Source organism: Rhincodon typus, chromosome 1 (assembly GCF_021869965.1).
Source record: "Rhincodon typus isolate 14 chromosome 1, sRhiTyp1.1, whole genome shotgun sequence".
NCBI classification, from domain to species: Eukaryota; Metazoa; Chordata; class Chondrichthyes; order Orectolobiformes; family Rhincodontidae; genus Rhincodon; species Rhincodon typus.
Window position 1 is genome coordinate 90571056 of NC_063332.1, and position 14886 is coordinate 90585941.

A 14886-nucleotide genomic window follows, 5' to 3' on the forward strand; every position below is an offset into this window, starting at 1 on the left:
TTATATTGATTTTTGTTCATCACAGCATGGCTCGTAACATGAAGTTTTACATCAATAAATACAAACGTCAACTTAATATTGACTGGATTGTGCTAGTTAGATAGCTAAATATTAAGTGGGAAAGATACACAATTAAAATTATAGTTTTCCTTGTTAGGACAATCTAAATAAATCATGTACTGAACTCTCTTCATTTCAAACTAAAAGTAAAATAGTACTCATCAATTTTGATGACACAGACATGCAAACAATTGAGTTTCTTCTTCATAGTTGAAATTTTTATCATTATTTTTATCCATCAGGTCTATAAACTTCTCATTCTACTTGGAATTTTTTGTGTAGAGATGTCAAAAAAAATTATCAGCAGCATTTGGGAAATTTTGGAGAAAAGTCTGAGTAATCAATATCCCATTCCTGGAATCAGTAATCCAATGATAAAGTTCAGTCTAATTGAGGTCAACCATTTTTAGAGAAAAAAGCACTACTGGTGATATTATCAAATAAGTATTTAATGGGGCAATTTTAATCATGAGTAATAAAACAGACTTACTTGATCAGGTGTGTAGCTTTTTGATTTTCACTGAAGTAAATAGAAAACACATAATGTGCATTTGAATCACCAATGAGATTGAGCCAAAATATCCCCATCTTGCATTACTGTGGGTGGAATGGCTTTCAGATCATGGGCACTGTCACCAGTTCTGGGGCAGGAGGGAGCTGTTCACAAGGGATTGCCTTCACTTGAACTGCGCTGGTGCCAGTGCCGTGGTGAATTGAATAATAAATGCTATAGTGAGGGCTTTAAACTAATTGAGGGCAACGTAGGCTAATTGTAGTGATTGAAACCAGTGCCAGGTGGAGATCTCATTGACTACAAGATCCTTTACTGGGGTTTTTAACCTGAGCCAATCAAAAAGCCCTGGCTGACAGATATAAACAGGAGATTCAAAAGGTCTCCTCAGTCTAGGGACTGGCTTTGAGTTGGCTGATCAGAGGTCCTGTACAGTGCATATGTAAATAAAGGGCGACTTGCATATGTAAATAAAGGGTGACGGGATACTGACCTCTGTGCAGTTATTTCACTTGCAAAACAAGAAAAAAGAGCAACATTACAGAGTAGCTATTTGGATAACAATTCCCAGAGTGGGACAGGGAGGGCCAGAGAATACAAATGTGGAAAAGCAGCAGTAAACGGGATCAAAAGGAGAAAAAAAAGATAAAAAGAAAAAAAAATGGCTCTTGACTTGAACATGCATAATATTCAAACAAAGTAGATGAATTAACCACACAAATATAGATTAACCATTCTGATTTTATAGCCATTATGGCGACATGGTTAAAAGGAGATCAAAGCTGAGAATGAAATATTCAAAGGTATGTTGAATTTTCAAAAGGGCAGACATATAGGATAAGTTGGCGGTGCAGCTTTGTTGGTAGAGATGAAATAGGACAGCAAGAAATGATCCTGAATCGGAAGATATTGAATCTATATGGGTGGAAGTAAGAAACATAAAGGGAAAGATAACTTGATAAGAGTAGCCCATAGGCTTTCTAACAGTAGTTATATTGTGTGACGAAAAATAAATCAGGAGATAATGAGGGTATGTAACAAAGGCACTATATTAATCATGGATGATTTTAATATTCATGTAGACTGGGATAGGCAGATTAGCAGATAAAGCCATGAGGACGAATTCATAGTGTATTCAAAACAGTTTCCTAGAACAATACGTTGTGGATCCAGTAGAGATCAGGCTATTTGGGATCTGGGAAGGTGTTATCAGGCAATTCAATAAATGATGTCAGCCTGAAAGAGACCCTCAGAAACAATGACCATAACATGGTAGAATTTAGGCTTCAGTTTGAGAGGGAGGAATTTGGGTCAGAAACAACTATGCTAAGCCTAAATAATGGTAATTACGAAGGAATGAGGGCAAAACTGGCTGGATTGGGCTGGGAAAGAAGTGCAGTGGCAAAAATGGTTGAGGAACAAAGGTAGGTGTTTAAATAAATAATTCATGGCTCACAGCAAAGACATATTCCAGTGGAAAAAGGATTCTAAGAAGATGATAAGCGAACCATGGCTAACCAGGTAAGTTAAGGATGTCATCAGATTGAAAGAAAAGAAATTATAATGTGGCAAAAATTACTAGTAACCAAGAGCAAAAACAGAAGTTGCTGGAAAAGATCAGCAGGTCTGGTAGCATCTATGAAGAAAAAGTCAGAGTTAATGTTTCGGCTCCAGAAAGCTTTTCCAGAAACTTCTGTTTTTGTTCCTGATTTACAGCATCTGCAGTTCTTTCGGTTTTGATTTAGTAACTAAGTAGATTGAAAAGATTTTAAAAAAGACAGCCAAATAAATATAAAAAGGGAGAAAAATGAGAAACTTACAAGTAATATAAAGATAGACAGCAAGAGCTTCTTTGAATATATAAAAAGGAAAAGTGACGCCAAGCAAGCATAGACCCCTGAGAGAATGATGCTGGGTTAAATAATAATGAAGAACCAGGAAATGGCAGGGAATTTCATCAAACACTTTGCATCAGTCTTCACAGTAGAAGACACTGCTAACATTCTGAAATGACTAAACAGTCAAGGGACAAAAGGACTGGAAATAAATACAATAACTATTGCTAAAGAAAAATGTTAGTGAAACTAATGAGGCTGAAGACTGACAGGTCCCTTGGACCTAATGGAATGCATCGTAAGATATTAAAGGGAGTGGCTACAGAGACAGTGGATGGACTGATAGAAATCTTTGAAGACTCCTTAGATTCTAAAGAAGTCCCAGAGGATTGAAAAACTGTTAATAGAACACGTTTTTTTAAGAAAGGAAAAGGAAAAAAGAGTAACAATATGCAGTTAGCATAATATCTGTTATTGTAAATATGTTAGAGCCTAATAGCATGGATTCATGAAGGGAAATTTGCTAGAATTCCTTGAGGAGGTGACAAGCAGGATAAACAAAGGGGAAGCAATTGATGTAATGTATTTGGATTTTGATAAGGCAGAAGAAGTCCCAGAAGACGACAGGTCTCCATGCTTATCAGAGAGGGATAACTGGTGGTGGTTTAACAAAGCTTAAGAGATGGTAGCACGCATTCCACGACTTAATAAGGTAAGAGCCCGTGTGTTGGAGGCAGTATATTAGCATGGCTAGATGATTGTCTCACCAACAGAAGACAGAGAGTCAGGATAAAGGGGCATTTTCGGACTAGGAGGCTGTAACTAGTGGTGTGCTACAGGGATTGCTGCTGGGCCACAATTATTTACAATATATATTAATGACCTGAATGAGGAAAGTGAATGTAATTTGGCCACATCTGCAATTAACACAAAAAAAGTTGGGAAGGCAAGTGATCAGGATAACACGAAAACTCTGCAGAGGCATAGACTGGTTAAGCCAGTGAGCAAAAAACTTGGCAGATAGAATATAATGTGGTAAAATATGAGGTTATACACTTTGGCAGGAAGAACAGAGGAACTGAATGTTATTTAAATGGAGAAAATCAACACAAGAACTACAGAACGAGGGATTTGGGAATCATCTTTCATGAGTCAAAAAAGAAACTCGCATCCAAGTTCAGTGGGTATTGGGAAGGCAAATGGAACGTTGACTTTTGTTTCAAAGAGAATGACGCAAAAAAAATGGAGGTTTTACTAAAACCAGGCCACAGCTGGAATACTGTGAATTTGGACCCCTTATCTAAGGAAAGATGTACTAGAATTGGAGGTAGTTCAGAGAAGGTTCACTAGGCTGACACCAAGCTGACATCAGGTTACAGGAGAGGTTGAGTAGACTTGCTGGAATATAGAAGAATATAGAGGCATCCTTATTGGAACACAGAAGATTCTTAGGGGACTGGGAAAGGTAGATTCAGAAAGGTTGGCTCCCCTTGTCAGAGTTTCTAGGACCACATGGCATAATCTCAAAACCAGGGGTTGCAATTTTAAGACAGGGATGAGGAGGAATTTCTACTCTCAGAGGGGAGAGAGTCATTGGAATTCATTACGGCAAAGTCTGTTGAGGCTGAGATATCAAGCATATTCCAGGCTGAGATAGACAGATTTTTCAGTAAAGGAATCAAGGGGTATGGGGAAAAGGCAAGGAAGCGCAGTTGAGGATGATCAGGCCAGTTTAGCAGCAATGATTTCATTGAATGGCAGACAAGGCTTGATGGACTGAACGGCCTACTTCCGCTTCTACATCTTGTGGTCTTATCTTAGTGCACCTCATTTCTCTGCTTCTCTAGAAGCCTTAATCTATGAAATATACACAAGGTATTAACCCCTCTTGTTAAAACAGCAAACAGTATAAATTGGTAAAAGAACATTTGGATTTCATGAGATACAATTGCTGACATTCATTTCTATTCTCATCTCCATTTTGCCACATTAACTGATTTCAAGAAAACATTAAAGTTTTATTCATGATTGGGTGTTGAAAAGAAAAAGAGCTGACCTGCATTATTAAGGAGTAGAGCTTCCTATCTGCATCGTGGGGACATTCTACCCCCTATAACATAACCATCAAAAAATTCACTGTAAATATAACACATATATGTTGCATGCATATAATTTAGATACATAAAATGATCTTTTTATCACAATATCACTTAAAACATGCATTTTCTCATGCAAATTAATCTAACAGTATGATAAATCTAACATTTCTTGATCACTGGTACTGGGCAAGCTGAGCTGAACCATTCACAGTATCTAAACAACATATAGACAGCATTTACTTAGAGTGGACTCAGTTCAATACAAATAACTCAATGTTCACAGTTGTAGGCAAATGTTTCACAAGTTCATTTTTGTCAACAACTACATATGGATGGCTTCTGAAGAAAATGCACTATTGTTTTCCTATTAGAGCAACCTGAGGCTATTTCCTGAGATGTGCATGTAGTGTTTCCCATCAGCCCCATGACAGGGTACATGTCACTGAAGTACTCTGATGGAGTTCGTACTGAAGGGACCGAAAGGTGCCAACTTGACAAAACTGCTGAGTGTGTGGGCCCAAAAACCATTCTGGCTGTCGATAATTTTAAATAATTCATTCAAATACATTTCATTAATTTTCATTACCTGTCGATGTTTTTGAGGCTGCTGGAATTATTTTTTACTCCAGAGTGACTCTTCTGACTGCAGCAGTTAACCTCAGTTTGTCTGAGTAAGCAGCAATTTAAACTGAAATCACTATGGTGAGAATCAATGGCTGAAGTTACTAGGACACCTGAGCCATATTACAGTACTGTCATTTTTCATTCCATTTCATCACAAGATGGGACTGTTTAAAGTATAGCAGCAAACACACAATCAACTTACTGTCTTCTCTATTATATTTTTCATAGGTCAATGCTAACATATTTGGCACAGTTTGTAGTCTGGTTGTGTGTATTATTATTCTGTTCTCAATATTTAAACCCATGATTGATTTGTTTTATGCACAATATATTTACAATTCTTTCTAGCCCCCGAAAGATTAAGGGATTTTTTTGAAGCTGTCATATGTGGTAATCCTTGAATTTTCAAAATATCTTTGTACCAAGAGAAAATTGAGGTTTTTGTAACCATTCCATTTGATAGCCAAGACAGCTGTTGAATTCTGAAAACACATTACTGTGCTGAAGTACACGATGTGCCTTGAATCCAAAGCAGCTCTTGCTGCAATAAATCATTATGGTAGGACACCAGCATCAATGTCTCACCTATGGTCATATAGGTCCTATATTCATATAGCTTCAACCGTCTACACTTTAAATGGAATATTCTCATCTACAGCAATGTGGCACAACTTTAATTGAAGTAATTAATTATACCAAAATGACACATCCTTATTAAGCTATTCTCTCATATGGACAGGAACAGACTTAACAGTATTTATAATAATGTTGTAATTCGTAAGTTGAAATATCATACTAATGTACTAATGCAGTAGATCCTAATGGAATAAATTTCCATGAACTGCACTATTTTACAGACTTGGTGCACTCTCATTCTTGGCTGCATAACAAGTTATAGCAGACCCTCACCACAAACGGTATTGTCATGAAGTGGAGGTGCCGGTGTTGGACTGGAGTGGATAAAGTCAAAAATCACATGACACCAGGTTATATAGTCCAACAGGTTTATTTGATATCATAAGCTTTCGAAACTCAGCCCCTTCATCAGGTGCAGTGGGAGGAGAGCACACAGACACAGAGTTTATAGGCAGAGAGATGAAGGGCAGAGAGATCAAAGGATCATACAACTAGTATGAGTGGAGTGAATGGCTGACTGAATGCCTCCTGTTGTACTTTTAATCATTCATACATTCCTGTGTTCTAGAAAATCAGAAGCAGGATATGGAGAACTCTGTTAGTTTTGATTGATTAAGATACAAATTCCAGAATCTGTTTCAAGTCACTGCCCTGAGATAATTAAAGGTTTCATTAGTATCTGTCTAACTTTTCAAACTTTAGAAAGGCAAAGTGATAAGAATATATAATAGGTGACATCTCAGGTCAGACACTGAACTGTAGGTGTGAGGCCTTGTCCAGAGTCTGTCTCAGAGTTTTAATCTGCAATCAGACTGGTTTTGTTCAAAAGCAGGAGTTTATAAAATGCCACACTGACTGATTGTGACTACCAACTGTGTATGTTCTTGAACAAAATAGAATGTATTTGCAAATAAACAAACACTCTGGATGAAATGACTCACCCCATTGGTCTTTGTGTGTCTGTGTATGTGTGTGTGTGTCCTGCCAAAGTGCGCAACTTCATACTTTCCCACATTGTATTCCATCTTTTTGACCTGTTATATTTCCATTTTCATTTATACCTAGACTAAGATGTTGACAGGTGTTGCATCATTAATATTAATCAATATTTAAAGTGGATTTGGACATGGTGACGAAGAAAACCATGCAACAAAAAAAAAAATTGTAGTTCTGAAGAAAAGTCGTGTTGGACTCGTGGCATTAACTCTGCTACTTTGTCAATGGATCTTCTGAGTTTTCCAACACTTTCTGTTTTATTTCGAAATGGATATGGTGTAGGAACTTTTCATAGGAAACCTCAAGTGAACTCAACAAATCTGCTATTACTTGGAAAAACCAAAAGAACTGTGAATTCTGTAAATCAGAAGCAAAAACAGAAGTTGCTGGAAAAGCTCGGCAGGTCTGGCAGCATCTGCTAATACTTGTGCTTTTCTTTTAGGTCCCTCTCCTGTTTCAATGTTTAGACTTAGTCAGTAGATCTGAATTAATTAATATGAAATTTGCATTTATTTTGCTCTCGTCCCGGAATCATGGCTGGTTATCTGCATTGCCATTTCCACAGTAATCTGGTGTGGATGGATCCCTGATCTTTTAGTGAACTTATCTAAATTCAATGGAAAGGAGTTCCGAAGTTTTGTTGAAAGGGTGTGTAATCGGCTTGGAGTTGGAGCTGCTAAAAAATGAAGTTTGTGGCATGGTTTCCCACAATGATAAATACAACACATTCATCATAATATGGACTCCGAAATTCCTGATCGGGAAAAACAAAGCCAGGAATAAGCTAGGCTGAAATTTGCTACGCATCCTGGTGGCATAGATCCACACATTAGTCATTCAATATTGGTCATTTCTGTATAGAGGCTGGGGTCACTTCTTGAAGTAGCCAAACCTCTATGCTGCCATTACTCAAAGAGGAAAATTAATCTAATTCATATTTATAAATCCTAGTGTTTCTGGGATTATTTCAATTCATGGGCATCTTAGTGACCCTGCAAATATGGGAATGGGAACATAATGTTGCTTTCTTAATAAATTTCACAAAACCTCCCAGTACAAATCTTGAGCTGAAGTGGTGAACACTCTCCCTCCTCATACAGCAACAACGGGGCATCCTGACTTTCCATGTAAAAGGTGGAGTTTCCGGCTCCTTTTTCTGTTACTGACTTTGTTTCCATAAAGAGATACTTTATGGTTGCAAAACCTGCCTCACTGCACTTCTAATGATTGAGGAGAAATTGAGGATTTCAGACCTTTGCAGACATACTAAATGCTGAAGTAAATCAGTAAGTAAAGGATTTTTTTTTCTATTTGTGTTTCTGATTCAGTTAGAACACTAATTTTAAGCAATAGACAAAACGTATTTATCCATGGATTTGCAAATGAATAAGGAAAGTCTGCCAGGCGAGAAAGCTCATTTGGGCCATTATTCACCGTAGGCAATAAATTAATTTTAATATGTTGTTTAAAATCTGACTTATTTTACTTCCATAATTCAGGTACACATAATTGTAAACACTTTTCATGAAAATATTTTCCTACTACAACATTTATTTTGGTCAACATTTTCCTTTATAAAGATGTTGACTCCTTGTTGGGGCACAGTTTTATTGAGCAGAACATTATATCTTGTGCCATTCCAAAGAGTCTTATGTGTCTTAACTGGAGTGATGGTGTGCTACCTGACTGTGGGGAAGGACATTAAATAAAAACTCAGTTTTGTTTCCAAGCTGATGTGCATGCAAGAATTACCAGATACCATAAAGAATATAATTCCCTGTCATTCTGTAAGTACTTAGATCAACTGTGATACCTTAGTACGGTCAACTAATTCAGTTCACTAAGTTTGGGATACAATATTAGGCCAATCTAGTCTACAAGATCACTTGAGAAATTTACTTTTGATACAAAAGGGCATTATCCTATCAAGGGTTTCCAGGCTGTTTTTATATGACATCTTTCATTGATGGTTCAGGGATTACACTCTGTGTGGAGCCGCATCAGGTCCAGGGGAGTGAAATCTGGGTCAGGTCGAGGAGGGAGGGGGCCCAGCTCCACTCCAGGTTTAGGGCTCTGGGGGAGGTGGTTTAGGTCAGTGAAAGTGTTTTTGGGGCGGCTGGCAGAGGGTCAGATTTACAGTTAGCTATGATTTACAACAGGTGTTAATTCCTTAAGCTTTTCCTGGTTGCACTCAGGTGAGTGAGTTGGAATCCTTTGAAGTCTCCAACTTTCACTCAGAGATGGGGATCTCTTCAGAGGGTTCCAGATATCAGGTAATTGCCCAACCATACGGTTCCATTTCTTGGGGAATTCCTGCATGGTCAGTTTGTTAGCATGTTAACATGGACTCACAGCTTGCAGGTTATGTTTGGTTCTGGCTATCCAGAGACCAGGGGATATGGACCAATATTTTACCACACCAACAAACATCAAATTAATGTCAGGATTAAGTAAGAGCATTTATTAGTTTCCAGGCTCAGATGATTGAAAAGCTAAGGAAAAAAAAATCAAGAATGTTTTGCATTCAACAGAAGGTAAAGAGAAATATTATCTAATCAGTTTCAGCCTTTATACAAAGGCATGTCGCAAAATTAAAAGGACGTTGCTCGAACAGAGCATAGAAACACTCTAGAATTTCTTGTTATTAACCTCCAGTAAATCATTCTGTACTGTGATGGAGTGTTAAACTGCATTTGCAGTTCACCAATTTGCTGTCTGGATTCTGCATCTGTTTTTTTAGGTTTTTCTATTTGAATTCCTTGCTTGTTGAGGTTTCAACCTCAGGTTCAGGATCTCCCACTCTGATGCCTCCTCTGCTAATTTTACAATTGCAGTTTCATTTTCACATGCTCCCTATCAGCACATTATGTCATCATCTGCTCAGAGTTCAGCCTTTCAAGGCCAGCGATCTTATTCTCTAGTTCTGGCTTTTCATCTTGAAGATCTGAAAATCTTATTCTTTAGCTCCTCAAACTTTCCAGATTAGCTCTCTTTTACTTCCTCTGAAGAGCTTTTGGTGTCTTTCAATATCGAACTTCAGAATTTCAATATCAGAATAAAACTCATTCATTTGGATTTGGATTAAATTCTCCCAACCTATAGACCCTGTGGCTCTGGTAATCAGCAGCACGTTGGAGCTTCTGGATACCTTTGTAACCCAAGGCAAATATGTATGCAGTTAGCATGTGAAGCTCGAGCTGTTTTGCCTCAGAGTTTATGAGCTGAAAGCCGATCTATAATGCACAGCAAGGGGAAAAGTTCCCTGCATTATTTCTACCAAGAGGCACTCACACAACTTAGGATAGAGTCTTCTGATTTTCGTGGTGATCACGGACAAAGATGTTACTGTGAGTGGGGCAGGAGCGTCAGCATCTACAATTGCCCCAATGAGTTTGAAATTCTCTCAGCCTGTACAGATGACAGAGGACCACAGGATTGATATGCAAAAACCATGGTACAGGCAGATATTTAAGCTGAGACAGAAACAGGAATGAAGTAACAGTAGTTGATAGTACAATGAGTGATATTCAGATGGCTGTGTTGTCTGTTTGGTGCCAGGGTTTGAATATTGTTCATGATCTTTGTTCATGACTGGAAAGTAACTTGCAGTAGGAGGGGCAAATCTGGTGGTCATGATCCACATAGGTACTAACAACATAGGAACAATTAAGAAGGAACATACATATAGAGGGTATTAGGAGCTAGGAGCAAAATAGAAAAACAGAGCATCAAAATTTAGAATCTCTGGATTACTATCTGAGCAGCGTACAAATTGGCATAGGGTACATAAAATTAGAAAGATAAGTGCCTCAAAGGCTGGTGTGGAAGAAGGCAGAAGTGGGGAATAAAGGGACCTTTTCCAGGATGGCAGCTATAGACTTGTGGAGTTCTGCAGCGGTCAGTTTGGGACCACAACTATTCATATTATACATTATCTGTTTGGACGTAGGAACTGAGTACATTGTTGCTAAGTTTATACAGGATACAAAGATAGGTGCTGTGACAGGCAGTGTTGAGGAAGTGAGGAGGCTGCAGAAGGACTTGAACAGGCTAGGCGAGTAGGCAAAGAAGTGGCAGATGGGATACAATGTGGGAAAGTGAGAGGTTATTCACTCTAGTAAGAAGAAAAGAGGTGTAACTATTTTCTACCTGGGGAAAGGCTCCAGAAATCTGAAGCACAAAGGAACTTGGGAATCTCAGTTCAGGGTTCTCTTAAGGTTAACATTCAGGTTCAGTTGGCAGTTAGGAGGACAAATGGAATGTTGGCAATCATTTCAAGAGGGCTAGAATATAAGAGCAGCGATGTACTGCTGAGGCTGTGTAAGGCTTTGGTCAGACCACATTGGAATATTGTGAGCTGTTTTTATGCCCTGTATCAAGGGAAAGACATGCTGGAATTGGAGGGCATCCAGAGGAGGTTTGCAAAAATTATCCTGGGGAAGGTGGGCTTGTCATATGAGGAGCGGTTGAGGACTCTGGGTCTGTACTCAATGTGAGTTTAGAAGGGTGAGGGGGTGGGGGGATCTCACTGAAACTTACAGAATACTGAGACACCTTTACAAAGTGGAAATGAAGTAGTTGTTTCCAATAATTGGAGAGATTAGGACCTGAGGGCACAGCCTCAGAGTGAAGGGAAATCTCTTTAGAATTGAGATGAGAAGGAATTTCTTCAGCCAGAGTGTGGTTACTCTGTAGAACTTATTGCCTTAGAAGGCTGTGGAGTCTAAATCATCAGCACCAAACAGGCCTTTCAGCCCAACCCATCCATGCCTACCAGGCATCCTAAACCATTATCATTTACCTGCGTTTGGCCATCATTCCTCTAAACCTTTCCTATCCATGTACCCGTCCAAATGTTTTTTTTTTAAATGTTGTAATTGTACCCGCCTTATCTTAATTATTAAGTGACCAAGGGTTATGGGGAGAGGGCAGGAACGTGGGATTGAAAAACATACCAGCCATGATCAAATGGTGGAGCAGACTTGATGGGCTGAATAGCCTAATTCTGCACCTATACTTTATGGTCTAATAGGTTAAGTGGACTTACGGTTCTCGGGTCACTGGTACCTGTACTGTGGAATATGAGGGCTGTACTGTTGGGACAGTCTACATCTGATCCATGCTGGGGCCAGTGTTCTTGTGAACCACATAACTAGGGAAGTAGAGAGGTTTTAAAACTAAATAGTAGAGGTAATGTATTAAATGTGGAAGTATTTAGTATATCAAAAAGTGGAGACTAGGTAACAGAGGAAATGAGAGTAAGAGAATGGCAAGAAGGGATGAAGATAACAAAAGACAAAACTCATGGCTCTATTTCTGAATACATGTAGTATTCTTACTAAAATAAACAAATTGACAGTGTATACTAAAGAAAGTAAATATGATCTAATTGTCATTACGTATACAAGGCTTCAGAATGACAAGGACTGAGTCCTGAAACATGACTGGTATCTGACGGTCAAGAAAAAATAAGCAGCTAGGTAAAGGTGGAGGGGTCTCTGTTCATTAAGGATGGCATTGTGCAATAGTTAGAAATGATATTGGTTGAGGAAATTAGGATGTAGAATCGGTTTGGGTGGAGATGAGGAATAGTATGGAAAATAAGTCTTGTGGGAGTGGTCTACAGGCTATGTAACAGTTGCCACAATGTGTGAATGAGATCATGTCTCATTCCACTGAATTCCAGAGAATAGAAGCCCAGGCTATTTAATTTTTCTTTGTAGGACATTGCTTGATTCTAAGGATATAGTCTGGTGAATCTTCATTGCAATCCCTATCTGGTACCTTTCTATGGGCAAGGAGATCAAAACTGCACGCAATATTCCAGGGGTGGTTCCATTAAGGTTCTACATAATTGTCAAAAAATATCTTTACTCCTGTACCCAAATCATTTTTAATAAGGGCCAACATACCATTTGCCTTCTTAACTGCTTCTAATTCAACCAATGGTATTCACAGAAAGATCTCCCAGTCAGTCTGAGGGACTTCATACAGCGAGGCATTGTTTGTGAGCCTTTTGTGAGCAGCTCCACTTTGAAGCACACCCTGGGTCTCAACAGCCATCCCAACCACCCAACAATGACCTCAGCCCGAAACAGCGTGACAAACTGACAAATCTCATCCCACTTGAACCCTTCCTCACCCATGACATGATAATTTCACACCTACTCCAACTAGGCAATAGCTTAGTGATATTGTCGGTAGACTATTAATCCAGAGACGCAGATAACATTCTGGAGACCAGGGTTTGAATCCTGCCACATCACATGGTGGAATTTGAATTCAATAAATATCTGGAATTATGAGTCTTAACTGTTTCTTAACTACATGAATACTATTTTTCAGTGACTCATTAGAAAGAATACCCAAGTCCCTTTGAAATTCAACACTTTCCTGCTCTCGAGTTTTAATCGATACTCTGTAGTCCTGTTTATCCAAACAAAATGGTTAACCTCACATTTCTCCATATTATATTCCATCTGTCAAATTTTAACCTACTTAGCAACACTATTATGATTTGCATACATTGTGTTTCATAATGGAATTGTGTGCACATGTGGCCGATACCTTTTTGAATCATTTACAAGACATACAGCACCCAAAAATTAGGAGCTACAGACCCAATTTATCCTCCATTAACTGTTGACACTTACAACAATAATTTTTGTATTTATTTGCATGGTTTGAATTAGATAATTGAAACTATGGCCAAAGATAAGCAAATGAGTTACATAAGTGAATTCCTACTATGCGTGACAAATGACAAGATAGCACCGAGAATATCAACTTAATTATTAAGAGCTTTCCTTCAAACAGAAACAGTTTGTGTTAATTGTGGGACTTTATATTAAATCCTTGATTGTAAACGTCTTCTTTAACAGCTGACTGAATCTTTGATTTGTTTGAATAGGTAATATATGTTAAGTAATTAGTTGGTTTGAAGTTTTATTAATCAGCTCCAGTACTAGCTAAAAATTCATTCATGTTGTATCGTACATTTATTTCATTTTTATTCAAACATTTCCAGAGCCTACTATTTGTATTCCTTTCTTAATTATATCCTTTTCCACTCATTGTGAATCTTTTGTTTCTGGAGGTGGTGAGATTGGTAGTGGAAGGGGACCATCAGAAGATTCGCCACACCACAAGGTTCCCACAAGTGCTACCTAACGCTGACACAGCACCTGGGGGAGGACGAGGGCTTTGTGAATGAGTGCTTGCCTAAACAGCCAGGTGGTGTTAGGCAATAGTTTTGGGGCTGGTCAGACAGGCCCTACAGTGTAGCAGTGTGGGGCAACAGTCACTGGGATCATGTGGTGGCGATATCAAAGGTGCATCCATTGCCATTGGACACACCCTGAGTGTGATTCCCTACAGTAATTCCACTCCTGGGCAACTACCCAGGGGTGGACTGTCACAGGAATTGGCAACCCACCCAATGGAGGTGGACAGTCAAATAATGTGATTAAGGCCTCAATAATGGCTATTTTCTGATACTGATAGAATCTTTCCAGTCTTGTATGTCCCCACCCCATTCTCTGACTTCACCACTCTAGGGAGATCGGAGAGCTATCACTAATAGTGTACTGCAAAGCTTAAAGAAGTCTAATTCAACCACTTGTATACACAGATAGATCTCCCATTCAAACTGAAGGACTTCATACAGCGAGGCATTGTTTGTGAGCCTTTTGTGAGCAGCTCCACTTTGAAGCACACCCTGGGTCTTAGCAGCCATCTCAACCACCCAACAATGACCTCAGCCCGAAACAGCCTACCTGACATAAGCAGCCTCCCAAGTGACAAACTGACAAATCTCATCCCACTTGAACCCTTCCTCACCCATGACGTGATAACTTCACACCTACTCCAACTAGGCAATAGCTTAGTGATATTATCGGTACACTATTAATCCAGAGACCCAGATAACATTCTGGAGACCAGGGTTTGAATCCTGCAACGGCACATGGTGGAACTTGAAATCAATAAATATCTGGAATTAAGAGTTGAATGATGACCATGAATCCATTGTCGATTGTCGGAAAAACCCATTTGGTTCACAAACTGCCATCCTTACCTGGTCTGGCCTACATGTTACTCCAGACCCACGGCAATGTGGTTGACTCTT

The 14886-nt window shown here is 38.9% G+C and overlaps 1 protein-coding gene across 2 annotated transcripts in view; it reads right to left on the reverse strand.

Moving 5' to 3' along the window:
* pcdh7b (protocadherin 7b) overlaps positions 1–14886 on the reverse strand; it is a 360001-nt gene that overhangs the window by 99503 nt on the left and 245612 nt on the right. Inside the window, exon 3 of one of the 2 annotated variants that reach the window (XM_048602614.1) lies at positions 4466–4516. The exons of the other annotated variant lie outside the window; for it this stretch is intronic. Within the exon in view, the coding sequence (XP_048458571.1) occupies positions 4488–4516 (29 nt within the window). The 3' untranslated portion in view covers positions 4466–4487. Of the gene's footprint in view, positions 1–4465; positions 4517–14886 lie in introns of those variants that run through there. 2 annotated transcript variants of the gene reach the window in all.